The sequence below is a fragment of the Microtus oregoni genome, unplaced genomic scaffold (genome assembly GCF_018167655.1).
Source record: "Microtus oregoni isolate MIOR12 unplaced genomic scaffold, Mior012 000004F_ref0000308, whole genome shotgun sequence".
Lineage (NCBI taxonomy): Eukaryota > Metazoa > Chordata > Mammalia > Rodentia > Cricetidae > Microtus > Microtus oregoni.
Genome location: NW_024543063.1, coordinates 67035438 through 67062876, shown reverse-complemented (window position 1 = coordinate 67062876; position 27439 = coordinate 67035438). Strand labels below are relative to the sequence as shown.

At 51.7% G+C, this 27439-nt stretch overlaps 1 protein-coding gene across 7 annotated transcripts in view; it reads right to left on the bottom strand.

The window, feature by feature from the left end:
- Positions 1–27439, bottom strand: part of Nfix (nuclear factor I X) — a 94610-nt gene that overhangs the window by 39475 nt on the left and 27696 nt on the right. For all 7 annotated transcript variants that reach the window (XM_041649548.1, XM_041649551.1, XM_041649554.1 and 4 more), the window contains exon 2: positions 26899–27430. In XM_041649548.1, the coding sequence (XP_041505482.1) occupies positions 26899–27430 (532 nt within the window). The remainder of the gene's footprint in view (positions 1–26898; positions 27431–27439) is intronic.

Genomic DNA, 27439 nt, shown 5'->3' with positions numbered 1-27439 from the left:
GGTGGGGGTGGAGGTAAGGGGGTAGGGACAGAAACCAAGATCAGAAGAGAGATAGCACTTCAAGAAGGAGTGGGGACACCCAAGGGTGCTCCACAGCTAGCCTGGTTCTCATCTGAGTTTCTTGAGAGAATCAGAAAGACCCCCAACACAAGCTCACCCAGTAGACCAGCCCACCCAGCTCTCACTATTACCCTGTTCCATACCAGCTCTACCACCCAATAGCTGGCACCTGTGCTCTTCCCCAGCCGCCTGCGCTTCAGAGCCACAAAGGGAAAGGCCATCTTAAGGATTAGAGGCTAAAGGCAGGATGAGGCAGGGTGACCACAGTGGCTCTCCACTTCCTGTGAGGGAGAGGCATGGGGATGACCCCCATTGCCTTCCTCTGATGCCTGTGGACAGAAGGACTCCCAGCTTAACCTCTGAGCAGGAGCAGACTAGGCTGACCCAACAGGACCCCAAATAACAACGGCGGGGGGGTGGGGGTGGCCTGTGTTTCAACAGCCCCTTGCCAGGATCTGGGCACAAACTCCCTACCACAATTTAAGTAGCAAAGAAGAGCGAAAATATGTGCCAATCAGCAGTGCAGGGCCGTCAGCTACCCAGCTTGGTTTCAACCTAGACACTACTTGATGCCAGCAGACAGGAGTGGAGACCTGGAGACCTAAGGGAAGAGAGGCAGAAAGGAAGTGATGGCCTGCAACGGAAAGCCAGAGACAGGGCTGAGGAGGGGAAGGAGGAGAAAGTCTAAGAGCACAGGAGCTGGGAGAGTAGACACCGCAGTGGAGTGGGGGTGGGGGGCGCTAAGCCTGTCCCTCTGTGTCCAGCAGCTCCCAGAGCTGCCCTGCCCCCTCCAGGCACCTGCTAAGGCTGCAGCAACGGGTTGTGTTTCTTTAACCCCTGGGGCCTGTTGACACAGATTAGTATCGCTGGTCAGGGGTCAATAGGGAAGGCTCTCGAGGTCAGGACCTGAACAACTGGAGTTGTAATGAGCCACGTGGGGAAGAGGCCCAGGGAGAACAGAGCAAGGAGGGCGGAAGGGGCGGAGGGGGTGGAGGGGGCGGAGGGGGGCGGGCCTCTCAGCGAGCTTTACCACCGCTGCTGCCTGTCTGGCCCCTGAACCTGCTGGGCTTTGGGGGAGAGAGACAGAGAGTTGTGTGTGTCTGTCTGTCTATGTCTCTCTGCGTTGGTGTCTGTGTGTGTGTGTGCGTGCGCGTGTGCATACACGCATGTGTGTACGTGTCTGCGTGTGTGACTGGCTGACCTGAGCTGGAGTACCAGTTAGGCAAAGCCAGGGAAGCTCCATGGGAAGGGAGGAAAGGCTGCCATGCCTGACTAAACATACTCTTCTGGGCCACATAGCACTTCTCTTTGCTCCTCTATCCCCACCTCCATGAGCCCCTAGACACACTCCTGTTCCTCCCTGGGCCTGTTCCTATCCCCACCTCCATGAGCCCCCTAGACACACTCCTGTTCCTCCCTGGGCCTGCAGTGAGGTGGCACTGTACCCACCTCACGTCATTTGGCAGAGGCTGAGCTAAGTGATTCACTTGTGACCAGCTCTGAAGGGAGCTAGTGCAGGGCGGGACGGTGTCCCCAACCCCATGGGATAGCCTCAGCCCAGCATGGGCTACAGGACCACAACGCAACACTCAACACTCAAACAGGAAAGTAGCTTCTTCTATGCCCTCAGAGTGTGGGAAGAAGGGAACCCCCACCTCTCCCCAGTTATCACCAGGTAGCTTCAGGGCAGGTGCTTCAGGGCTTGCCTGCTCTCTGTCCGGGGCCACTTCCCAGCCCCATCTGTCCTCAGGCTGCTCAGCGCCTCCCTTATGGGAAAAGGGAATAGAGAGCTGGCCACCTATTTGGAGCTCAGCATCACTCTGGGGCTCTGAAGGTCCTGTCACATTCCTCACCATTAATTGCTCCATGGGGCCACCGAGAGCTGACACCCAGAGGTCCAGGGTATATCCCAAGGCACACTGAATCCTGCGTTCATGTGCATGTCTGTGGGGCATGGGCATGTGCCATGGCTATTCCAGGGGCACACACACTCAGAAAATCCTGTGTAGCGTCTTACAAATTCATGCGTGCTGGTAGACCGGCCTAGACAAAGGCCCCTGGAAGCAGGGTACACCATGAAGATGGAGGAACTGAAGTGAGGTGGAGTGACAGCTGGGCTAGGGCACAAGAGAGACACTCAAACACAAGAGGAAAAAGAAAGGCTGGGCAGAGAGAAATGAGTGAGTCCAGAGGCCAGCACTTTGAGCTTGTGGCTTGCAGACAGCTGCTAATGTTGGCATATATGGCATGGGTGGGGGGGTGGCAACGAGGGATGCAGCCACAAGAGGGTCGTCAGGGAACCGAGCAGGAACAACCCCTGCCTGAGCAGGTAGCAACTGTTCCGGGCCAGGAGCACAGAGGAGGAAGAACATGGGACCAGCTGCCAGGGAGATGCAACTGCATATCTCTAGGAGGCAGTGGTCCCCTCCCAGATAGCTCGAGAGAGGCAATGTAGATCCACACGGCCATGGGAACAAAAACGCTACTACAGAACTGTTTATACCACCAGAAAGGGAAAGCAAGCCAAGTATGGTGGCTCACACCTTTAATCCAGCACTCACAGGATGGATCCCCGGGAGATCAAGGCTACATAGCAAGTTCCAGGCCAGCTGGGGTAACAGAGTGAGACCCTGTCTCAAAAAGGGGGGAGGGCTGGAGAAGACCCCCAGTGTCTATCAGTGGACGAATGGATCATCACAACATGCACATCCATACTGTGAAATATTATTCACCCTTCAGAAGAATAAACTATTAATAAAGGCTACAGCCTGCATCACGGATGAAGCCCCGCTCATAGTGTATGTTTCCATTTGCATGAAATGTCAGAATGAGCAGCTCCATAGAAGACAGCAGACAGGTGGTTATCAGAGGCCGGGCGAGATGGAGAAATGCGACTAACCACTTACAGGTGTGGGGTTTCTGCCTGGAAGACTGAACTGTTCTAGGATTAGAGGCAGTGAGCAGAGTGCTGTGCATCTATTACCTGACACAGGATTTTAACGTTAAAATAAAGCTGCAGGCCAAAGAGACTCGATGAGCCAGGCACTCCCGCATAAGCCTAAGAGGTGAGCTGCGTCCTTGGAACCCATATAAAGGTGAAAGGACAAAACCAACACCACTAAGTTGTTCTCTGACCTGCACACACACACACGCACACACACACACACACACACACCATGCACTCTCTCACACACAATAATAATGTTAAAAGGTTTTAACATAAATTACAATTGCTTCTCAGCTTACAATGGGTTGACCTGCTGACAAACACATCATAAATATTATTAGTTGAAAATGTATTTAATATGGCAAATACCAATGCTTAGCCTAACCTGCTTTAAATGTACTTGTGCCAGGAATGGGGACGCACTTGGGAAGTAAGGCAAGAGGGTCGGGGAGTTCAAGGTCAGCACAGGCTGTGTGAAACCCTACCTAATTAAATACAACAAAAAGATGAGTGCTCGGGCAATGACATTAGCCTGCAGCAGGGTCAGTCTCCGACAGAGCCGATTTTATAAGACACTGACGACTTTGTGTCATTTCCTGAATGCGGCACTGAAAGTGACAAGCAGAATAACTGCATGAAGACCGGCAAGGCGGCCGAGCAGGCACAGGTGCCTGCTGCCAAGCTTGATGACCGTAGCTTGATCCCTGGGAACATGTGATGGAAGGAGAGACTCTAAAAAGCTGTCCTTTAACCTCCAGATGTGTGCCACGGTGCGCATGTGCTCCTCCCCCCAAAATAAAGAAACGTAACGATGGTAGAGAATGGCTGTCCTGTACGGGTATGTTTTCCAGCCACCACAGGCCAAAGCTTCCCACGTCAGCCTGAGACCGCTGGGAGTGGAGTCTGTGATGCAATCTGGAAGTGAGAAGCAGAATTCAGAAGATGATAGTTGGGGGGGGGGGGGTGAGGAGGGCGGGGTCTCATATGCTCGACTAGGCCGCAGTGCCCTCACAAGACATGGAACCAGAGAGAACGGGAGGGTCGGTGGCCCGAGAGATCACTGGAGGGTGTGGACATATCGATGTCTGTCTGTAGCCAGAAAGTAGAGTTCAGAATAATCAGGTATTAGGAATGCTCCACTGTGGCAGGCTGCATGGGGACAGGCTCTGGGGCTGTTGCTGGCTAGCCGCTCATCCTGTGTACGGGCCTCAAACACTCAGCTTACCGGGAAACACAGTGCCTGGTTCATTGGCTTATCATAGGTTTAACCGAGATGGGTTTAGCCTTCCCCAGGCCTGGGAACCAGCCTGCCACAGGAGGCTAACACGAGACATACAAAGGTCTCTTCCCATGGGCTCCTACCCCAGCTTCCACGCTGCTCGTCCTGTGGCTCAGCACATGGCACCACTCAATAGTTTCTGGCACCAGAGAGGAATTTATTTCCTGGACAAAGCAGCCAAAATCGTTCTGCACCTTTGTTCGTGAGCATAGTGTAGTCGGAGCCGACATTTTCTAATAGGGCCAGAGAAGAGCAACTCAAAATGGATTCAGGGAGGGTGTCGGCTGTGGAACAGCTCCCAGGCATAGCATTCTGCGGTCTGGAAAGCTAATGGTGGGGAAAACGGATGTGGCCGAGCTTATAAAATCAAATCGGCCGGGGGTTCCATAGAGAATGCTGAAAGCCAACCCCAGGAAAGGTAAGCTGTTTGAAGCTTAGGAAGGGGGCCCATAGAAGGCAATAGACATTCGACTTTTAAAACAAGGGCAGGGTAGAGCCTTATAGAGGCCAGCCACGAGGACAGATGGGCTCCCACACTCAGGACTGGGCAAGAGGAACTGTCTTCAACACTGACCTTCAAGACGTTGAGGGTCAGGATACTTGGATGTTGAAGTCATGTGCCAGCTGTTCTGGCTCAGCTCTCGCAAACAGCCAGCTCAGAGCCTTTTCCTGATCAGGGACCGCGACTCACATCGAGGTTACATCCCAGATTACACTCCTGCCCCCAGAAAATAAACCCCCTGCTTTCCTCCCCTCCCTATCATACCCCGTCTCTGCTCCTGACACGTGTGGAGGACACATGCATAGATGAAAAGATCCGTGTGCACAGGGCCCCGTGCCGAACCACCACCTCATAGCCTATTTACAGACATTTCACCAAACAAAATATCAACTCCCAGTGTTTGACAGGGAGCCACTCCTCTCTTGTCAGGAGCGATCCCTCCTAAAGGGGGTCCCCAGTGATGAGCAACAGAAACCCCAGGAAGAGGAAGGGGAAGAAAGGGAGCACGTGTGAGGTAAAGGAAGGTAAAATTATAAGGTTGGAGCTGTCAAGGGGGAGAGAAGGTGGGGGATGCAAAGCAACTCCACTATTAGGGACTTGCTGGGAAGTGCGGCATTCACAACAGCTGAAAAATCCAGCGCTTTGTCTGCAGAAAACATAAGACATCATGGCCCAAAGGCAGAGGGGGCACAGAACCCCCACATGTGGCAAGCAAGCAATGCACATACCCTAAAATATAGAGCCAGATGCTTTCACCCACTTCACTGTAGGTTGCCCCCCACAACACACACACACACACACACACACACACACACACTGTACCATCCTAACCCATGTCCCAGGTCCCCTCCCAGGGAGCAAGCACCAGGGTCAAAGGTGAAAACAAAGTGGCAATGGGAGGAATAAGGCCCACTGGGAGCAGTAGTGCCCACAGGGTGCCATGCTGATCAAGACAGGACAGTGGAAGGGGAGTCTCAGGGCCATTCAGGAAGCAGCACACTGGATAGAAGCCAGCCTCCACCGCATGGGGCCCATCAAGTTATCAGAAGACATAGGAGCGAAGGGCCAAGTGTGGCCAGCGTCCCTTTAGGATGGGCAGTGGAAAGTGCCAGCCCTTCCCACTCAGAAGGATCCATAAAGCACTATCCCTCAACCCAGGTGCCTCCGTGGGCAGTAAGGACACACTGGTCAGCCGTGTTGGCACAAGTCTGCAGCCCCAGCACGTAAGTTAAGGAAGGCTGAGGAAAATTGCTAGCTCTATGCTAGTCTATGCTACAGAGTATAGCTTTGTCTCAAAAACAGACTTTACTATCCCAGATGTGAGATGGACAGACTCCCAACCTCAGGTCTAGCTTTTACCACTGCAGGAGGGGAGAATCTGTTAGGACAAGAAGGGTTAGTCCTTAGCCTGGGATACAATCATGGAGTCCAGTGGCCCCGCACTTGGAAGTAGCAGGAGCACCCCAGCCTGCACTAAGGAGGCCCCCACGGTGCCCCTCAGCTTGACCTGCTCTCACTCTTTTCTGCTCTGCTCAAGATTCCTCAACTCTGACACTTCAGATACCAGGGCCCGAGAACCTCTGCTGTGGAGGCTGCTCTTGTCCAGCGTGGCCTCCATCTGGTGAGTGCCAGCAGCATTCCCCACAGAACCGTTTCTAGACACAGCCAAGCGCCCAGGGAGCAGAAAAGATGCCACCCAAAAAGGCCTAGGTTATAAAGATAGCTCCACGTCTTTTCCCTCAGAAGCACCTCAGTCACACAGCTCCGAGACCCAGGCCACACACGGAACAGTCTCTCTGGTGTGTCCATTCAAATTAGCAGCAGCGGTTGCTAAGGGACCCCATCAGAATCCCCCACCCACACCTCATACACAAGGACTACTTCAGAGTGGTGGTGTCTCTGTCTGAGAGGTCCCTCCAGTAACAGAGGCAGCCTACAGCGTGGAGCCTGTGCTGCTCAGAGGTGTCTGCCATCTGGGAGCCTCGCCTGCTGTCTATGCCCTCAGTCATGAGGCACACAGGTTACATGGCTCCCCAGTCCCAGACCCGACTGACCCTAGTCTCAGGTCTCAGTCCAACAGAAGGGCTGCTGTCCCTGTACCACTCCAAACACAATCTTTTAATAGCTGCTTCCTGTGGGGCTGGCTCTGCCACCCCCACCCTGCACCACTCACTCAGCCCTACTCCTGACTTGGAGACATAGCGCCCTGTAATTACAGCAATTGTAATCTCTTTTACTAACAGGTAGATTAATAGCGAGGCAGGTTCACAAAGAGCCCCAAAAGGGAACTGCTCAGCTGCTGAGCGGGCGGGAAGAGCCTGACACTTCTCAGCAAACACACATCCCGACCAGACGCCGCTGCTGCTGCTGCTGCTGCTGCAGCCATAGGGCACCAGTCAGGGAGCTGAACCTGGGGGGACACACCAGCTGTGCCCCTGCTCACTGGGAATGACAAAGATTCTCTTTAATTTCCAAGTTGTCACAGATTGACAAGAATTTAAACCCCCTAAGCAGAGAAATGTGTCCGGGTATTTCACTGATGTTCACACGCACACACCACGCTCTGACTCACTCTGCACATAGACACCTACCTCCTGACGCACATGCAAGCAGACACCCACAAGTTAGTACTGAACACCTCTAGAAAGAACAGGCCAAGCTCCAGAAACACACTTATCTGAGCACCACGGTACAGGCGCTCGAGGGGTAGAGGGTGCATCACTGCAGTGCTGGGAGAAGGGAAGAGGGCACCTGCTCCCTCTGTCTGTCCCTCACAATTAGCCCCTCCCAGTGCTGCGCTGCACAAACTTCCTGTCAGGCCTCTGGGGCCTCCTCCTACCTTCCAGGGCCTGAGACAAGAAGGAACATCACACAGGAGTTGGGGACATCAGGTACCCCAAGACAGAATCAGCTCCCATCGGCCAAGCAAGAGGTAAGAAATGATACCCGGGGAAAGGTTGCCCTGAGTGTGGAGTGAGAGTGGGTGAGTCCAAGTCCTAACTCCAAGTTGAGTGTGATGTCACAGGCTTAGAATCCTGCCACTGAGGCAGATTTGGGGTCAGCCTGGGATCGCATAGCAAGAACCTGTGACCTTAGCAGCAGGCAGGAGCAGGTCTGGTCCACAGAGTGAGTTCTAGTCCAACCAGGGATACCAAGTAAAATCCTGTCTCAAGGATGGAGGGAGGGAGGGAGGGAGGGAGAAAGAGAAAGGAAGAGAGAGGAGGGAGAGGAGAGAGAGAGAGAGACAGACAGAGAGAGAGAGACAGAGAGACAGAGAGAGAGACAGAGAGAGAGAGACAGAGAGAGAGAGAGAGACAGAGAGAGAGAGAGACAGAGAGAGAGAGAGACAGAGACAGAGAGAGAACAAAAGCCATTTGAAGTCCAGACCTAAGGTTTCCCTCCTCCTAACCCCACCTCTGAGCCATATGGGCTGTACCAGGTAGACAGAGATGGCCCTATTTCCTCGGGGGAGCGAGAGCATATACTGTACACACCTCAGCGGGGCACTAGAGAAGCGCTGCCAGCAGCTAGCCGTTCACCACCCTCAGTGTTAAAAGCCGCTTTGAAGTCCCTGGACCAAAAGCTGGGACTATCCGGCCATTCCCTTCCAGGACTGCCCAAAGAGGAATGCTGCTCCAGAGGCCCAGAGAAGGGTTAGGACTCCCATACAGCACAGCTGGAGAACAGAGAGGAGGCTGGTGGAGAGACAGGAGCCATGGGGCGTGTCCACAGGCAGGGGATGAAGGAGCATGCTGAGGTGGCACTCACAGGACAGGTGATGGCAGTAGCATCCTTCTTATAGGGCTCGAAGCATGTAAGCAGGGAACAGCCAGAATGGAGTGGGTTAGCCTGGGTCTGATGCTTTCAGTGTCTGATTACAAGCAGCGATGTAAGTACTGAAGTAGGAGGAAAATCTTCAGAAGAGTCTAGGTGGCTCAACTAGCAACTCAGTCCCTAGGAAGTGTCACCTGAGGCAGGTAAATAGCTGTGACCGCCAAGTATCCTGGCTGAATTTACAGTTGGGATGAAGTTACATCCATTTGTACATCATGAAATTTCATGCTGCCGTTTAAAAAGCATACTTTTTAAAAATATATCTGACATTTACAATTTTTGACTTTTTATTTATGATACAGCTAGCGCGTGGATATCAGACAGTTTCCGGAAGTCCCTCCCTTTGCTGCTGGGCCCTTTCACCATGGACTCTGGGACTGCACTCAGGGGGTCAGGTTTGCACAGTAGGTGCTCCTACCCACTGCTCCGACTCTTACATTTGAGATGGAATCCTTACGTAGTTCAGGCTGGCCTAGAGCTTGTCACGACCTCATGACCTTGGTCCTGCCTCCTTCGTGTGAGGGCATTAGACACTAGACAGAATCCAGGGACTCATGCATGCTAGGCAAATAATCTATCAATTGAACCATATCACAAGCCCTAAAAAGCATCTGATTTACCTCTTCTTTTTAGTAAACAAGGGTCTTGGTATATATACCAGGCTGGCTTCGAACTCAAAATTTTCATGCCACAGCCTCCCAAGTGCTAGGATTATAGATGTGTTCTACCATACAAGCTGCATTCTTTTAAATTTTGTTTTTATTTATTATATTAATTCTTTATAAAATAAGTAAGTTGAATATGATAGCACACATATGTAATCCCAACACTTGGGAGGTGGAGGTCAGAGGACCAGGGGTCATCCTTAACTTTATAGTGAGTATTATTTAATTTAGGTTTATAGTAAAATTTATCTAATTTTTATTAATGTGTATGGATGTTTTGCCTGCATATATGTCTTGCATCACGTGAGTGCCTCAGAAGAATGCCAGATCCCCTTGGGCTGGAGCTACAGATGGTTGTGAGCAACCAAGTGGATGCTGGGAATTGAACGGGGCTCTGGAAAGGCAGCCAGTGCTCTTAACTGAAAAGCCAACTCTTCAGCTTCCCGTTTTTAAAATGTTTTAATGAGTACCTATAGCACTTACATGAAAAGGAAATATTTTATCCCCAAGAGGAAAAAAAGAACAGATGTCATTAGAGATGATGTTAAGAATCAAGGGCAACACGGCTAAGGCGCCGAACCATCCAACAGTGCCGTGGGACGCACGATAATGCACAAGAGCAGCACCCAAGCAGGCCACAACAGCACACACCGTTAGCCCCAGCACTTGGGAGGCAGAGGCATGGATCGTCTACAGTGTGGAGAGCAGACAGAGGAAGCTCTGAATGAATGAAGTCTCCAGCAAAAGTGTGCTGTTGGCCATGAGGATGACCATGTCGAGGACCGCAAAGACTCAGCCCCACGGGAATGGCAAAGCTGTCTCTAGGTGAGGTTAAAAGAGATGGCAAAGCCTTCCTTGGGCCTGAGTGAGATTGTTGATGTGTGTGTGTGTGTGTGTGTGTGTGTGTGTGTGTGTGTGTGTGTGTAAAATGTCCACCATAGCTTTCTCCCCCAAATATTGGCAGCCTGAAGGCTTCTCCCATACAATCTGCTCCTACACATATTAGCTAAACCTGCCTCCTTGTTCCGCTGTAGGCAATAAATCTGCCTCTCAGTTCAACTGAATATAATAAATACAATGATAGCCTGGCATGGAGAAGCATTCTTTAATCCCAGCACCCAGGAGGCAGAGGCGGATCTCTGAGTTCAAGGCCAGCCTGGTCTACAGAGTGAGTTCCCAGACAGCCAGGGCTGTTACACAGAGAAAGCCTGTCTCGAAAAGCCCCACAAAATAAATACATACATAAATAAATATAAACACACTGAGCTTGGGGGGGACTGAGGCTTTTCCAACAGAGAGCACAGCCCACCCAATCCCACCTTTTTTGTCTGTGTATTCATGTGTCCATGTCTTTGTGTGTCTGATTGTCGTTGTTTTGTGTGTGTGTTTTCTTCATTCACTCAGCTCCCTAGTTAGGTGAATCCCTGGAGCCTTGCAAGAACTAGGCCACACAGTGGACCCCGACTCCTGGGCCACACAGTGGACCCCGACTCCTGGGCCACACAGTGGACCCCGACTCCTGGCAGAACAGACAAGACACTCCAGATGAAAGCACCATCCAGAACTCTAATTTTAAACAAAATTTCAAAATATATATGAATAGCTCTAGGAAGTGTAATAAAAGATTAGTTGTTAAATGGAAACTCGTAACAGTTCTCCTTTTCTCTTCTAAACTTCCTTGAGCTTATTTTACATGTACTATATGGATGTAAAAATCTTTTTTTTTCATTTTTTCTGTTTGTTTACTTGAGAAAGAGTTTCACTGTGGCCCTGGCTGTCCTGAACTCTCTCTGTAGACCAGACTGGCCTCAAACTCAGAGATCCGCCTGCCTCTGCCTCCCTGGACTGGGATTAAAGGCGTGCGCCGCCACCACCTGGCTTTAAAATATATATACTTTTTAAACAGACACATGTCTACAGTCCCAGACCTACAGAGACTGAAGCATGGGGATTGCCACAATTTCAAAGTCATCCTGGGCTCCAGAATGAGATCCCATCTCAAGCTCCCTCACCCCTCAAAAAATGTTTTAAGAAAGAGGGGACTGGAGTACTCAGGTTCGGAGTACCCATAGTTGCACAGGATCCAGGTTCAGTTCCCAGCACCCACACGACAGGTCGCAGCTGTCTGTAACTCAAGTTCCAGGGAGATTGGACACCTTCATCTGTCCTCTGTGGATAACAGGCACAACACGCATGGTGCACAAACATGCAGGCAGGACACTAGTACATATAAAATAAAGTAAATAAATGTAAAAATTGTTTTTTTAAGTTTTAAGAATAAAAAAAAAAAGATAGACTGTGGATGGATGGAGTGAGAAGCAAATGAGAAGCCACAAGCACGGGACTCTCTCCAGGCGGCACAGACCCTCGGCAAATCCTTGACCCTACAAACTTAGCCAAATTTGCCTGGCAGGTTTAGCCTCTTGAGCTTTCTTTCTGTTCTCTAAGAAACTCCATCCCAAATGACAAAAAGCAACCGGAGAGGCCTTGGGGGTAGGGGTAGGTTAGAGGGGTTTGATCCCAGCACTCAGGAGGCAGAGGTGGATCTCTGTGATTCAAGGTCTACAGTGTTCCAGGTCAGCCAGGGCTACAGAGAGAAACCCTGTCTCAAGCAAACAAACAGACAGACAGACAGAGCAGCTGGATAGAAGCGACCCTAAATTACATCACAGTGTAGCAGACTGAGGCCCACGTCTCTGCATCCAGGGTCCCTGCTGCCCGTCCACCCAACAAGGGGGACTTTGTAAAGGAAAACAGGTTTCTAAAGTCAAGGATGGGTAGGTAGAGCTGAAGAAGGCGGCTGAGGACTAGGCAGAAAGGGAAGAAGAGCACCTGGAGACTCTTAAAGCCGAAAGGGAGACTCGTAAGGTCTGGGCGAGTGAGGGACAGCAGTGGCAGCACAGTCAACGGTCTATGTGTTCCAAGCCGAGGAGCAAACCTCCCTCCCTGTTCACATTCCTTCCATAATGCAACGCTAATAACCAAACCCAGCCTCCAGCTCTGGAAGCTTGCGTCCCAGCTAGAGGACGGGAGTCGTCTTTGGCCAGGAGACCCTGGCTTAGAGCAGTTCCTAGGAGAAAGGGCAGGAAGGCGGGTTCCCAGCCTGCTGCAGGAGGAACATAAATGGCCAGGAGGTCAGAAGGAACCACAGAACAGAAGGCAAGCTTTCTACTGGGCCCAGGGCTACTCCTTGTTAATCCAAGCCACAGGGCACCAGACTAGAAGGAGATCTGGCACAGGAACGAGGCCATCAGGATCTCCCGAGGGCTGACTAGAGAGCACGGAGACTGGAGACTGCGTCTGTTCTATGCCTAGAAGGGCTCTACCTGCAAAAATAACGTCTTGAGGTGACGGTGATGGGATGGCCTGGGTGAAGGTGGAGCCAGTTGACCCGGGGCCAGAGAACACAATGAGCAATAGCACCTGCAACAAGATGACCAGGCAGAAGGGCCAAGAAGAGGGCCATTGCCCTCCATTTTCCTGACATCGCATTCATACAAACAGAAGAGAAGTACTTTGAAAAACCAGCTCCCTTTCAACCCATAACCCCACGGCTTCTCACTCGATAGCAGGCTGCTTTTAGTTTCAGAAGCACTGACAGGATTCTCCCCTGGGGTACCCACTTTCAAGGCCTGTTGTTCTCCCTACCTTGACTTCCCTGTTCCTCAGCCTTTCTCCTGATTTTTATGCCACTTGAAGGCCTTTGTACTGTCTCAAGGACAGGTTGTCAGCTATCCCCCCTGGAAGGTGAGTCTGTATTCAAAATGGGCTTATGGGAACTGGAGAGATGGCTTAGAGGTTAAGAGCACTGGTTGCTCTTCTAGAGGACCCGGGTTCAATTTCCAGCACCCACATGGCAGCTCAAGACTGTTTGGAACTCCTGTTTCAGGGGTTCTAACATTCTCATGCAGACATATGTGCAGGTCAAACACCAATGCACATAAAATAAAAATAAATTTTAAAAAATCTAAAATGGACTTGTGAATCGTATATATAGTTTTTACTATATACAAAGGCAGAAAAAATATATATATATAAATAGTCCCAGCTCCAGGATGGAAGCCTAGCAAGAGAAGCCTATGCCATTATGTGCAAAGGGTCACTTGGGAGGAAAAAAATCCACTCCTGCCCCAGTAAAATCTGCAGAGTTGGGTCCCTCCCAGTGGACTGCCTGCATCTGCCACAGATGCTCCAAAGGGGTCTGTCTCCTGGCAAGACACAAAAAGCCAGGCCTGGCCCAGCTACCATGGAAGTACCTGGCCTCTCCCAGAGTGGAACGAAGGAGGCATGCCTTCTGCCTACACACAAACAGGCTCAAACTCACCAGGGCATCCCGCAGCCAGAGTACTTTGTTGGAGAGGAACACAATTCAAGAGTCCCTGCCAAGTCAGGCTGGCATGTGGGTAATTATATTAATGAATCTCTGGGTTATAAAATCTAATATTAGCTGGTGGCTTTGGTGCCATCACTTCAGTTACTGTCCCACATGGCTACAAACACTTCTGGGCAGCCCATGACTCCAACAGACTAAGTGTGCATGAACACACGCAAGGAGAGAGAGAGGCAAATGTGTGTGTGCTGTTTAATTTAAAAGAAATTCATGTATTTGAAACTATGCCCAGAGATCTGTATGCGAGGCCTACTTTATAAGCCATGGTACCATAAATAAGTGAAAGGCATCTGGCCCATCCTCAGGGCAGGGGCAGCTCCCTTGGCCCCATCTCTCTGGCTGGCAATATACCGAGGATTACTGCCCTGAGATGCACGAGCTTTTGTGTCTGAAGACAACATAGCTCCCCACAGAGCTCCCTTTGGCCTTGCAGGCAGGGCCCATCTCACAGACCCTGCACCCTGCCTCCCCCTCCCAGATCCAAACCCCAAAGTCAGGTTTCACACACACAGGATTCAGCTTGCCACTCAGCAGGTCTCCCACTCTGAAGACTAGACCAATGTACCACCACCATCCTGGTTCATCTGTAGGTTCCAGCTAAGGCCAGTGGAAACCACAATCCAATTGGCTATGTTATGCATGTGGTCAGAGGCAGAGGGCGCCAAGTGCAGCCAGGTAGTGAGTGACTGACAGACGGTAGACCCAGGTGACTAGAAAGTTTGCTGGGCACTTCACATACAAATGACATCACAGAGTCTCAGACCAGGGTTCTGTAAACCGCACATGCCACAGTAGGACTAAGGCTCTCCTACCCTGTCCGTTCACCTGTCCCATCAGTTGAAGCCTCTCTGGGGGCACTGTCCAGTCTCAGTCAAGGGGTCTGGGAAACCAGTTTTCATAGAAACAAGTCCTCCTTATCTTGGGATTTGTATACTGGGCGTGGGGGCTCATGGGCTCCCTACAAGTAATCAAAGCACTGGGAACAACTTTAAGAGATTCACAGGCAAGTTAAGTAGCTCTGTCACCAGCAGAGACAAGGGACATTCTAAAGAGAGCACAAGGCACGGCAAGGCCTGCAAAACTCCGTCTCAGGACTGGTGATACATGTGGCCACTGCTTCTTTGTTCTTGAGGGACTGTCCTGGGCACTAGATTGTACCCAATGTGGGGCAAACAAGTATGTACATGGCTGGCAGGATGAGTGAGCAGTTGCTGAAGGAGCCTGACGGTCTGTGGTGATCTCCAGAACTTGACCTCCACAGTAGCGCTGGCACACATGCTGACCTCCACACTCACACTGGCACACACGCTGACCTCCACACTCACACTGGCACACACGCTGACCTCCACACTCACGCTGGCACACACGCTGACCTCCACACTCACGCTGGCACACACGCTGACCTCCACACTCACGCTGGCACACACGCTGACCTCCACACTCACGCTGGCACACACGCTGACCTCCACACTCACGCTGGCACACACGCTGGCCTCCACACTCGCGATGGCACACATGCTGACCTCCACACTCACGCTGGCACACACGCTGGCCTCCACACTCGCGATGGCACACATGCTGACCTCCACATTCACGCTGGCACACACGCTGGCCTCCACACTCGCGATGGCACACACGCTGGCCTCCACACTCGTGGTGCCTGCCATACATACTGGTCTCCACAGTCATCCTGGCACACATGCTGGCCTCCACACCCGCGGTGGCACACATGCGCATACTGCACATCACAATCACATTCACACAATAATAATATTTGTAAAGTATCTACCATATGGGAGTGGTGGTGTACATCTTTAATCCTAGCATTTGTGAGGCAGAGACAAGCAAATCTCTGTAAATTCAAGGCCAGCCTGATCTACAGAGCAAGTTCTAGGATATCCAGGGATACATAGTGAGACTGTGTCAAAAAAAAAATCTACAATGATTACCAGATGTTTCTAAAGGGCAAAATAACCACTGGTTAAAACTCAGTGTCCAAGCCACCTGGCTCCCAGGGACTGAGGAACTTCCTGGGGCAGTAGAACAACCAGGGAACTCCTGGCAAAGGGTACAAGTTTCCACGCACACTGCCCTGAACTAACTTCACTACCTGCCCCAGCAGACAACATGAACCTCCTTAATGCAGGAACACGGGACTGGCTTGTTATCATTCCATAGGAACTATGTCCCTACGTCTATGCTCCACCTCACAGCTTCTGCTGGGTCAGGACACTGTCCTGTCTCCTCTTCCCCACCATGGCAGCGATGCTCTCAGGCCTATGTCAAATGGTTCACACGTTTCTTCTGTCTCTCCAGCTGATTCTGACCTCAAACCTCGGCTAGGGAAATGGCACAGAGCTTGAGTCTGGCCATAGTCCACTCCCTTTCAGCAAGAGGCCCCCAAACCACGGAGAGACACAGAGACAGAAGAAACCTCTCGGCTCATCTTTTCTGTCTGAAATGAGACTACAGCTGACCTGCATGCTGCCCGCACAGAAGGAGCCCTAAGGCTGACCTGCCTACCTCCCTGTCAACAGATGGGCGGAACACCCACCCGGGGAACCCCACTCTGGTCAGTCACAGGCTCAGTCCTCACCCCCACCCATCTGCTGCCTCCCTTTAAAGGCCTCTCCTCACTTGGTCCCCTGGGGAGCGGTCTTGTTACTAAGGAAACAATGATGTCATGTGGCTAGTGGGGATCAGGTCCCTCCCACCACCCCCTAACTAGGTACCATAGCCGCTGACGTCACTGCTCAGAAATTTATAGCCCAGAGCGGATATTTATAATATGGCTCGGTGTGACCACATATTCAGTGTGGGGCTGGTGGCTATTTATAGCCGAAGGATACACACTTATTATACCCCCTGTCTGTATTCTGGGCCACCTGTTATATAACTGCCATTATGCAATAATGCCCATTATATAATAATTATGCACTAATGGGGATATAATCTGCAGGCATAATAAGGACACACTCCCCAAGGGCCGCACTGGGCCAGCAGGCCTCCTGCGAGTTGCCTCTGGGGAATCTCCTGATCTCTTCCTGAGGCTCCACCCAGTCCAGGAGAGTCATCAGGTGTCACCATACTGCCTGTCTCTCAGTCTTTCAACAGGAGCCTTCTTCCCTAGACAGGTAGGCCCAGCTACAAAACCCTCTCTGGATTTCTTCTTAAGTCTTTTGGTGTCTGATGCTCCCATTCCCGCTTCTGGCCTTCAGTGCCCCTCTCTCCCCTTCTTTAAGCTTGAAACAACAATTTAATGGAATAAACTCTAGACATCTCTGTGGCATTCAACCCTTTTAAGGCAGGAAGTCTCAAAGAAGCCAGGTCAGTTGGTGGGGGTTCCACCCCACACTCAAGTGTCCTCACCCTCTAAGAAAGGCTTGCAAAGCCAGAAGTGGATGTCTGGGTCCAGTCAGGCCTCTTCCCCTCCTTCCTCAGTTCCTTCCGGCAGGCGAAAGAACCCAAATATGAGAGGTTGCCTTCCTGACTTGTATGGTAATCGGGGCTACACTGATTTAGGAACACCCTCCCCACAAACACACAGCAAGATGTGGGCCACTCTGACAACAGGACATACTCTGCTGGTCACCTTGCTCCCAGGAAGGACAAGATGAAACTGTCACCTGGGGAAGGGGAAAGGCAGGGTCAGGAATGCTGGCATGAGGGGGCACAGGGACAGAGAGATGAGGTGGGAAGAGTTAAGGCCACAGTGGTACTGATAAAGCCAATTCAATTATCCCAAATATACATCTGTTCTTAAAACAGATATTGCTATATTTAAAGGTTACTTGATATATGAATTGATCTAAAACACACACACACACACACACATCATGAACTGTGAAGTGAGCCTTCTGCAGGCATGAGATGGTGGACTGAGAAAGTATCCTCTCTGCTTCTCCACTGTCTAAATTTTCAGAAGAGTATTTTACTCTGTAATAAAGAAAATCAAATACTCAACAAGACCCTGCCATGACTGTTCCGGTCTGAACTCCACACTGAAGGATCACGGATGATCCTGGAAGGGTCCCTGGCTTACAGCACAGGCTGGGGCTTGCCAGACCAGCAGCCACAGCACACAGAGAGACGAAACACAAGGAATCAAGATGGTACCCTAAGCCAAGAACCAGAGGCAGGCATATGATCCCAATGGAAACAGAACACAGGTGGCTCCCGTTCCCCACTTCAACCCAAGGGTCCTGCTGCTCAGGCATCTGGGAAGAGCACGGGAGAAAAGCAAGGGTGCAGAGGGCCAGTCTCCATGGAGAAAAGGTAAAGGAGGCCCCAAACTCGAGAGGCAAGCGGTAAGGACAGGTGGTTTTCTCCAGGACAGGGGCTCTCTCTCGACCAGGGATGAGTCTGTCCTCAGAAAACACCAGAAAATATCTGGGCGCATGGTGACTGTCACACCTGGATGAGGGAGGCATAACCAGCAGTTGGTGGGGGTGGAGTCCAAGCGGTGCTGCTAGGAACCTGATGGTGCCCATCATTGTTTTCATGGCACAGAATGGTCTAGCTAGAGTGTTAACTGATGTGTTGGGGAAGCCCGGCGGTAGAGGAGCTGATACCAGAGGTAAGAGGTCAGGCCCTGTCTTAGATTCAAAAGCAGAGGGGAATTCTGAGCCACGCGCCAGCCTCTCGGCTAGCCTAGCCCTTGGTCTATTAGGAGAGGTTTTCAAATGTTAAGCAAGCGGTAAGGAATGGGTCAGTGGCAAAGGCCATGCCTAGTGCGGGCAGAGTCCTAGGTTTCAGCCCTGGCACCACAGAAACAGCATAAGAAAGAAACAAAAGGTGCATCCATGTAAAGCAGCCCTTCTAAACCTTCTTCATGTTGTGGGGACCCCAACCATTAAATGATTCTCATTGCTACTTTGTAACTATAATTGTGCTGTGAATGGTAATGTAAATATCTGATACTCAAACCCCAAATGGGCCGTGACCCACAGGTTGAGAACCACTGTAAAGGCTCATAAAAGGTAACGAATTATTGACTATTATAAAACGTCCAGCAATCGTCTGGTTAATTAAAATAATTACATTTATTTATTTATTTTTTATTTCAAACTATGACCCCAAGTAGACTCCCAGGGAAAGGGTGTGGCAGAACAAGGACTACGGATCCCAAATCCTGCTTGCCTGGCTGACCATGTACCTGGATCTCCTGCACACTCCCCAGCCCAGGACTAGCAAGTGATCTCCCCTGAGTCCCAAGGTGGTGTGATATGAGCTGTCCCTGGCTGCAGAAGGGAGAGGCCAGAGAGCCCGAGCTCTAGCTCCTCTCTGTATAGATCAGAAGCAGGGAGCTTTTCCAGAAAGGATGGGGAGAGAGAGAAACGGTGGGCAAGGGGTCGGCTGTTTCTTCCCTACGTGCTTAGCAGCTGGGGGAGCCCTTGAGCTGAGCTTTACCAGCCGGGCTCTGGCCCCTTCTGGGCTGCAGCAGCTACTATCAGGAGGATGGGACTGGCTCCCATGGGGACTCATGAGGTTTTCTCCTCTGAGACTCCACCAAGGCCAGTAATCTTGGTTCAGTTCAAGGAACTTGGAGACCCTCAGGCCAAGGTGACCTGGAATGTCTTCTGCCAGAAACTCATGTTGTGACCTGAGTCCGTTGACATCTCCTCCAGTTTCCTCCTCTACGGAATGAATAAGATGACGCCTGCCTGTATCAGTCACCCTTTGAAAGGAGGAAATCAACCTCCAAAAGCCGCCTGAAAAGGTCCACTCGGTCAGCGGACAGAATGAGCTAACTCCTCCCCGTGTGGAGCAGGGAGAGCACCCTCCTGGGTCCCTGAGTCTAGCTAGGTCTGGCCTCCCTCCCTGTTACCAGAGCAGCACACACACCCAGCCACGAGCATGGAGTTAAAGCAGGTTGCTGGGAGAATCCGGGAGGAATCATCATGAGGAGTTAAGCTGCGCTGACACCGCTCTGGATCTTCAGTGGAAAGCTGGAATTAAAAGGGGGCCAATCCCTGTCCTCCATCAATAAAAGACAAAAAAAGTTTCTGGGAGACTGGGTGGACAACTACCGTTCAGTTACGGGATATACCCCAAATACCAACAAACGGAGGCCTGACCCGAAGGGTAGCAGCGGCACTCCGTGTCATCACTACCGGGAAAAGGGCCCAATATCTCCTCCTGCCTGGTAAAGGCACCAGGTGAGGGTGGGCCATCACCTGGGAAGCAGACACACAAAGGGCAACCTCCAAACATATGGATGTTACAAACCAGCAGAGAAGCCAGGTGTTAGTATCCACGGAGATAAAGTAAGGGACCCAGGCACCCTTGGAGAGGAGGGGGGAAAGCCTGATCCAGCCAAATGACTGCACCCCAGCCCCTCCACCTTCTGGGACCCTGTTCTAATGCCAAGAGTGCTTCGGCTCAAACACGCTTAAAATGGCGACGGCGGCCTGTAGGGCCGGGCATTTGTCGTGCTGTTTTCCACGGTGCCCTCAGTGCCAAGAAAAACCTATCATCAGAAATGCCATCAGCTATATTTATCTATCTCTCAGCCCCCCAGCCTCCTCCTCCCGTCTGCCAAGCAGGCCCTGCACAGCGCCCCCCCTCTCACCCAGTGGGCACATGTCCCTGTTACTGATGACTGTGACCACCTGCCCAAACCCAAGTCTCCACCACTCCCTTTCAGGGCCCTGACAGTATGCAACACCATTCCTCCTGCCCGTGCCGGGGCACACTCACATGGGGCTCAGGCATATACTTAGCAGGGGCTGGCCTGAGCGTCCCTGGTCTGCATCTGTGGCCCAAGAAGATCCTCCATTTCCTTTCAGCCTCAGCTCTGCTAAAATGGGCCTCCACAGTGCCATTGTGCCCCAGTCTTACACAAGTGGCATACCTGGCCTCTGGACACCATCCCTAGGAAAGTACCCACCCAGTCACTGAGCAGACCCTCACCCTCGCTCCATTCTCCAGCATGGGGCAGAAATGGCTTTGGCTGAATCTGGAGATACTAAAATCCCTAAGTGAGAAGCTTGTATCTTAGAGGTGTTCCCACCCTCGTCCAAGGAACCAAAGAAACAAGTGGTGGAGTCTGGGAGCAGAAAAGGGAACCCAGCAAAGTCAAGATTTACAACCACTCAAGCCCTCTGGGGACACAACAAACAGGGGAGAGTCACCTGCTGTCGGGCACTTGGGACCTTCCACTACTCAAGACACAGGCTTCTGCAGGAGGCTTCCCACCCCTGGGCCTCACCCCTACGAATAAATAGCCTATCAGCCTTGTCCTGCGGGACGAACATTCTGGGCCCTACACCTTCTCCCATGGCTTTGGGCACCCTCTGCCCAGCCACCAAGCCCCCAACTCAGACAGGAGTTCCAGGGAGCCAGCTCCAAGAATGAAACAACCCAAATAAAAATTTCAAAACCCAGAAGCTCTTTCTCTCCTGCCCCCTCCCCCTCTGCTGGCAAATGAAAACAAACAAGAAATCAAAGAGGCCTTTTGTGCAAGCCCTGCACTGACACGGCTGGGGCCTTTGAAAGGACGGCTGAATCGGACAGCAAAGGATAAAATAACCTAAGCGTGGCAGCTCCTTGGGGAGGGGAACAGAAGGGGCTGGGGAGGCAGCCACCTTCTCCAGGAAAAAGTGGGGGCAATTGCTGCCACAGAATACTGGACAGGGGTCTCACTGCCTGTCTGCACCCCATCTTTGCAAGAAGGCTCCTGACTCCTCTTTGTGGTCACCTTGAACTAGCTGCCCCCAAGGAAGCCCTGAGGGCCTTTCCTCTCTCCAGCAAGAATTACTTCAGGTTCGTGCCTACTGGGCATTCTGGACAGAGCTTTCTAGAAGCCATCTTCAGGCCTTCGCCTGCTGGGCACATACAGGGCCTCCTTCTCAGAGACTTGGGAGTCCTTAAGACCAGGGCCTTGCTTGCCATAGGCTAAGTATGTGCTTCATGAAGGGCATTCTTCCACCCTTGCTGGCAGTGCCAAAAAGTGAAACAGTTCCTCGGGAAGTCCTTCTGGTGGCTAGCCCCCAGCACTCCTGCCACAGAAGGCCCGTTCCTGCTGGGCCCATGATGGAGTATGGCTGGTCACCTTGCCCATATCTACGGACTGGAACATCCAGCCGACTTGGCTCCTCAAGGTCCGACCTCTGTAGCATCAGTTCAGACAAGGACATTTCATTTTCTCCTTTGTGGTACAGTTCCAGCTTGGCTAGCATAGCAAACACTACTAAGACCCCCGTGAACCGCAAGGAGTGGGGTCCCTGCCTGGCTGGACAGGCAGCCCTATGGACAAAGAGGACAGGAGCGGGTGGTCAAGGGGCTCTGGAAAGATGCCCAAGCCTGAGGAAGGGTCAGGGTAATCCATCCACAGCCAGGGCCCCCAAGGCTCGACAGCGGATGATCTGGAGAACATGGGCTGGCTTCACAAGCGCCTAGTGCTGCAGGCCCTGCACTTGGTTCAAGGCCTCTGCTGCAGTTACGACGTCACAGTTCCCAATACCTGCGGACACACACTCTTGTTTTGCTCTGGGACCTTCCTAGTCTGCAGCCGGACCGCCCAGAAGATGGCAAGTGCTCTAGGCTCTGGCAGGGCTGGGGACACTGCCCAGGACATTTTGGAGAGAGGGAGGAAGGGAAGTTCGGAGGCCTTACTCAGGTGGAAACCGCCACAATACAGAACAATCTGCTTCTACCTGGATGATCCCAGGAAAACAGGTGAAAGAGACAGACAGCCATGCTGGGCTCGGCAAATCTTAACAGTGGTCACTGTGACAAATGCCATCTGCGGGTGTATGAGCTGGTTCTAACCTGTGAGCCGTATACCTTGAGCGAGAATAAGAGACCATCACCGAAGCAATGGTGGCACTGCTTACAGCAAAGTCTCTAGGGGACTAGACATTGCATCACAAAACAACCCGTAGATCTTGCTAATGTGTGTTCCTAGACCCTGTGGTCTCTGCCAACCCTGATACCAGATGGCGCCGCCTCAAAGACACAGACAAGTGGGTGACACACGGTCCATGTTCAGGGTAGCTCTCGAAAAGGAGCTGTGCTCTGGCAGTCTTTCCCACATATACCAGACTCGCCAGAAGGGTTGGGAGCCCAGAAAAGGCTTAGGGGTCTTCACTCGCTTTCAGCCGACAGGAACAGGCAACAGTCATCACCAGCGAAGGACATAGGAGGTACCTGCTCAGGCCTCTAAGCCACCTCGAACTTCTAAGCCCAACTCCAAGAAGGAGCAGAGTCAATCAGAATATCTCATGCTTGAAAAGGTTCGTTAGGTGAAGCCTGAGTTACTAGCTAATCTCCTATGACAAATAAGGCCAAGTCTGCCTACCCCAGGGCCTGGTGGCACACCAAACCACAATGCACAGCCTGCAGAAGTTCCACGGGAAACCATACAGGAGAAACGACCCAACAAAAACTGACAGAAAAGTCGTGGAGATCAGGAGAAGAGAGAGTGATGACAATGACCTCCACTACTAGACAGGTCAACCACAGTCTCATTTGGGTTCTGATTTACGTGAACTAGAAACAAAAGCAAGCTGGTAATTAGGGAAATGGGGATATCAGCTAGATATCTCATGGTACAGGACAGCTTCACATAGTATGTAAAGCATGCATTTAATCCCAGCACTAGGGAGGCAGAGGCAGGTGGATCTCTGTGAGTTCAAGGCCAGCCTGGTCTACAGAGTGAGTTCCAGGACAGTCAGAGATACACAGTTGAGACCCTTGTCTCAGGAAAAAAAAAGCTGACTTTTTGAAATCTCAGGTGTGACGGTCACATTTGGCTCAGCTTTTCAAGAGGTGTACACAGACTGCTCGAGGACAGGCTGTGATGCCCAGTCCTGGTGGGCCATGGGGACACGCATGATGCCATCCTAGCCTGAGGTCCTGTGATAGGTGCAGGAGGTGCTGTCTACCAACAGTAAAGAAGTGGCTTATAGTTTTGAGTTCTGTTTTCTAGGACTGAAACCAAGGTTTGAGGGTTGATCCACAGTCACTTCCCACTTCCAAAGCACTCCTGGGTTTTGGAGACAGTCAGCAAGGCTGCTGGGCCTACTGGGCTGCACCTCTCCAGGCCACAGAGTCCTCCTGCTGCCACTCCCGCTGTCCCTGCCACATCCCCTGCTCTGGGACACCCTTTCTGGACATCCTCTTCTCCACAATGGGGCTTTCTGCTTCATCCCTGCTGAAGCTGACAGACACAGGGTGACATTCCTTCACAGCAGCTAGGTGACTTTGTGGCAGCCCTTCAGACCCAAGTTCTAGAAGTCACCCAAACACATCCTCTATTCCTTCTCACTATGTCATCTCTTGGATCTTCTGGGGCACAAAGGCCTGTAAGGGCCTGGGCGACAGCGGCACCTAGAAGCAAAGCCATACCCTCATGCCTCCTGCCATCTCAAGCTCGGTCATAAAAACTGGCACCATCAGCTCAGCCCCACCCAGCTCTTCAACCCAGCTTTTCTTTTTAAAGATTTGTTTATTTTTATGTGTATGAGTGTCTGGCCTACATGCCTGTGCCTGCAGAGGTCAGGAGAGGTCAGATTTTCTGGAACTGGAGTTACAGATGGTTGTGATGTGTTAAGGGCGCTGGGAACAGAACCCAGGTCCTCTGGAAGAACAACAGTAGTCTTAGGCACTGGACCATCTATCCAGCCCCCAACCCTAGGCCTCCGTTCTTACACTGTGGCTCACTGGGTGCACTTGGGGGGAGGGGACTGGGGAAGGTAGCCTCTCAGCATAAACACCAGCCACACGGGAATGGCTTAGGAAAGAACAAGCAACAAGGCCTTACCAACACCCAAATTTCCTCTACAAAGGTGCAATTCTAGCCATTCCAGCAAGAAATCCTGAACGTTCATTGTCACTGTCTAAAGTCTGTGCCTGAACTGCAAAGAATATGTTCTCAGTTACGTATCGGGTATCTGCTGAGGAGACTGGGCCTCAGCCTGGCCAGAGATGGCCTTGGCAATATCGGTGGACTATGAATTCACTCGTATTCCTGGGTGAATGAGCTCATGAGCTAGGGAAAGGAAGCCCTGTTCCTTTCCCTTGCCCCTTCCACCTGCCAGACCAGTGCAGAAGCCAGGAGGTTGGCTGGGAACCGGTTTCCTTCCTCTTGCACACCATCCCCTCTCAGCCCCACACCGGCAGTAGCCAAGCATGTGGCCTAGGGCTGGTTGGTCTTGTCTTTAATCCCAGCTCTCAGTTGCAAAGGCAGGTGGATCTCTAATGAGTTCAAGGCCATCCTGGTCTACATACAACGTTCTAGGCCAGTCAGAGCTACATAGTAAGACCCTGCCAAACAAATACATGGCAAAAAACAAAACAATGCCAGGGAAACAATGCAGCTACCATGGTCTAAAAAGCCAAAGTGGGGAAGAAGGAGGAGGAGGAAGCCTAGGAGGGAGATAGATGCTGATTTTCTCCTACAGATATTTTGGGGTTCCAAGGTCTAGGAGTGGAAGGCTCAGACTCCATGGATGCAAGAGCTATGGGATAGAATATTGATAGGCCCCTGCTCTGAGCAGCCCCAAGCACCCCCAACACTGACAAACTCTCACCCTCCATAACCTGACTTGCTGTATAGACAGAGAATGAGGAATAACTTTGTCTCCTTTAGTTTCTTCCTCTACCCCCACCCCCCCAAAAAAAAAGATAAGAGAAAATCCAAGCTACAGGGAGAGAGGGAAGGACATGGAAATGGCCTTCCTAAACGAGGGGTCACGTAAGGCCACATGCAGACCTGGAAGGATCTATAGAGTAGAAGGGTCTTTGGCAGTACCCACTGCCTCAAGCCAGATGGAGAGGGAATGAGCAAGAAGAGACCTTGAATTCACTTTTACTAGCTCCAACACACACTCAACCCTGTCCTCTCTAAGAAGGACAGCCTCCTGGAAGCATCTCCCAGCCGAGTGCCTGGATCCACTCACACCACTTCCTCCCAACTTTCCCAACAGGCAAGGGGTGACCACAGTGGCATGTACTGCCTTTTTTTTATGAATGAATACAAAGGAAGACACAGAGGCACTGTCTCGGGAAGGACAGGTTTTCGGTTTTCCAGAGCTTAGGGAAAGCCACATTTGCTCACATTCACACAAAGAGGAGGAAGAAGGGAAATGAGGGGGAAATGCCTAAATAGTGGCGAGGAAAACACACACACACACACACACACACAAAGGTTTGTTAGCCTCTCATTACAAGTTGGTTGGGCACAATGTAAACACACTTCTGCCTTGCTTAATCACAGAGTACCGGCCCGTTTAGGTTTCAAAGGCGGCGGTAAATTGGGCGTAGCTGAGTGGAGGCTAAAAATTAACCAGCCATCTCTGTTTCAATTTGTACGAAAACAAAAGTGGAAAGAAATTATGAAAAGAAAAAGAAAAATGGGGCTGGGGGGTAGGCAGGCAAGGCCAGAGCACTAAACTAGCTTGGGCCAGACACAGGGCAATGCTAGAAGAGCACAGGCAATTAGGAAACACTTAGGGCACAAAAAGGGAGAGCTTTTTACAGGTTTCATCTAAGACTTCTTCTATAGCAGGCTGTTTCCTGGCAGGCCTGCTCCCCACAAAGCCCCCCTGCTCCAGAGGGGCCCAGGGCCACTGGTACCACTGTGTGCATCCATCCCAGAGCAGGGAGCTTAAGGAACCTCACTGTGTTCTTTCCCTAACAAACAAATCCAGAACAGCAGCTCCTACCCCAGAACCATCCATCCCACTGCTGCTGCTGCTGCTGCTGCTGCTGCGCCTCTTCCACCTCTTCCGGGGTCCCAAACGCCAGATTCCACATTTCCCTCTCTCCTGGACTTGCTGACAGCCACCTCCCCCAAACCCAGCCTTTCCTGGGAAGAAGTGAAGCTACACCAGCCTGCACCTTCTCCCAGCCCCTAGCGCTTCCGTCTCATTTTCTGTATCAGCTGTGGTTAGTGTGGATGTTATCATCTTCATCTCCAACTCTTACCATCGTGGGTAATTATGAGACATCGTGGCCCTGTCCTAAAACTGACAGCATCTTCACTTTAGGAGAGACGAGATGCACAAATTGGGTGTCATAGCAAGAGAGAAAGAGCAAAGGGGTGGGGGCAGAGAGGAAGAGGATGGAAAAGTGAGAGGGGCGCCACATACGAAGGCCAGGAGGACAAGCTGCCAGTGAGGCCCAGAGCAGTACTATTCAGAAACAGGAAGAACAATAAACAGAACAAACGCCAGCAAGTGAAATAAAACTGGGGAGGGGGTGTTGAAAACAACCTACCCGGAGTGTGGACAAAGTAAGCCAGATAAAGGTCCAGTTCTTTAATTGTGACTCCAATGTGATGTGGCTGGACGCACAGGCCGGGGTTCGAGCACTGGGGCGACTTGTAGAGCCGCTCCCCATCAGTACTTTCCAAGGGGATCCCCTTAAACAAAATCACCATGACCAGGTCCAGCCGCCACACCTTGTCAGCCTGGCGCAGGCAGTCAATCCGCCGGATCTTGCCCTTCTGGTCGGGGTTGGAGAGCACGCAGCAGGGGGGCTTCTTGCCGGTGATGGTCAGCACAAAGTCCTCTCGGAACTCGGGCCGGATGTCTTTGCGCAGCTTGGCCAGCAGCCGGGATGCCCACTTCTGCTTGATCTCAGGCTTCTCGCCGAGCAGCTCGTCCTTCACCGCGCGCTCCTCGTCCTTTGACATCCGCTTCTCGTGCTTCTTGAAGTACTTGCGCTTCCGCGCCTGTAGGTTGAACCAGGTGTAGGAGAAGGCTCGGACGTGAGGCAGCAGCGCCTCGATGAACGGGTGGAACTCATCCTGCAGGCG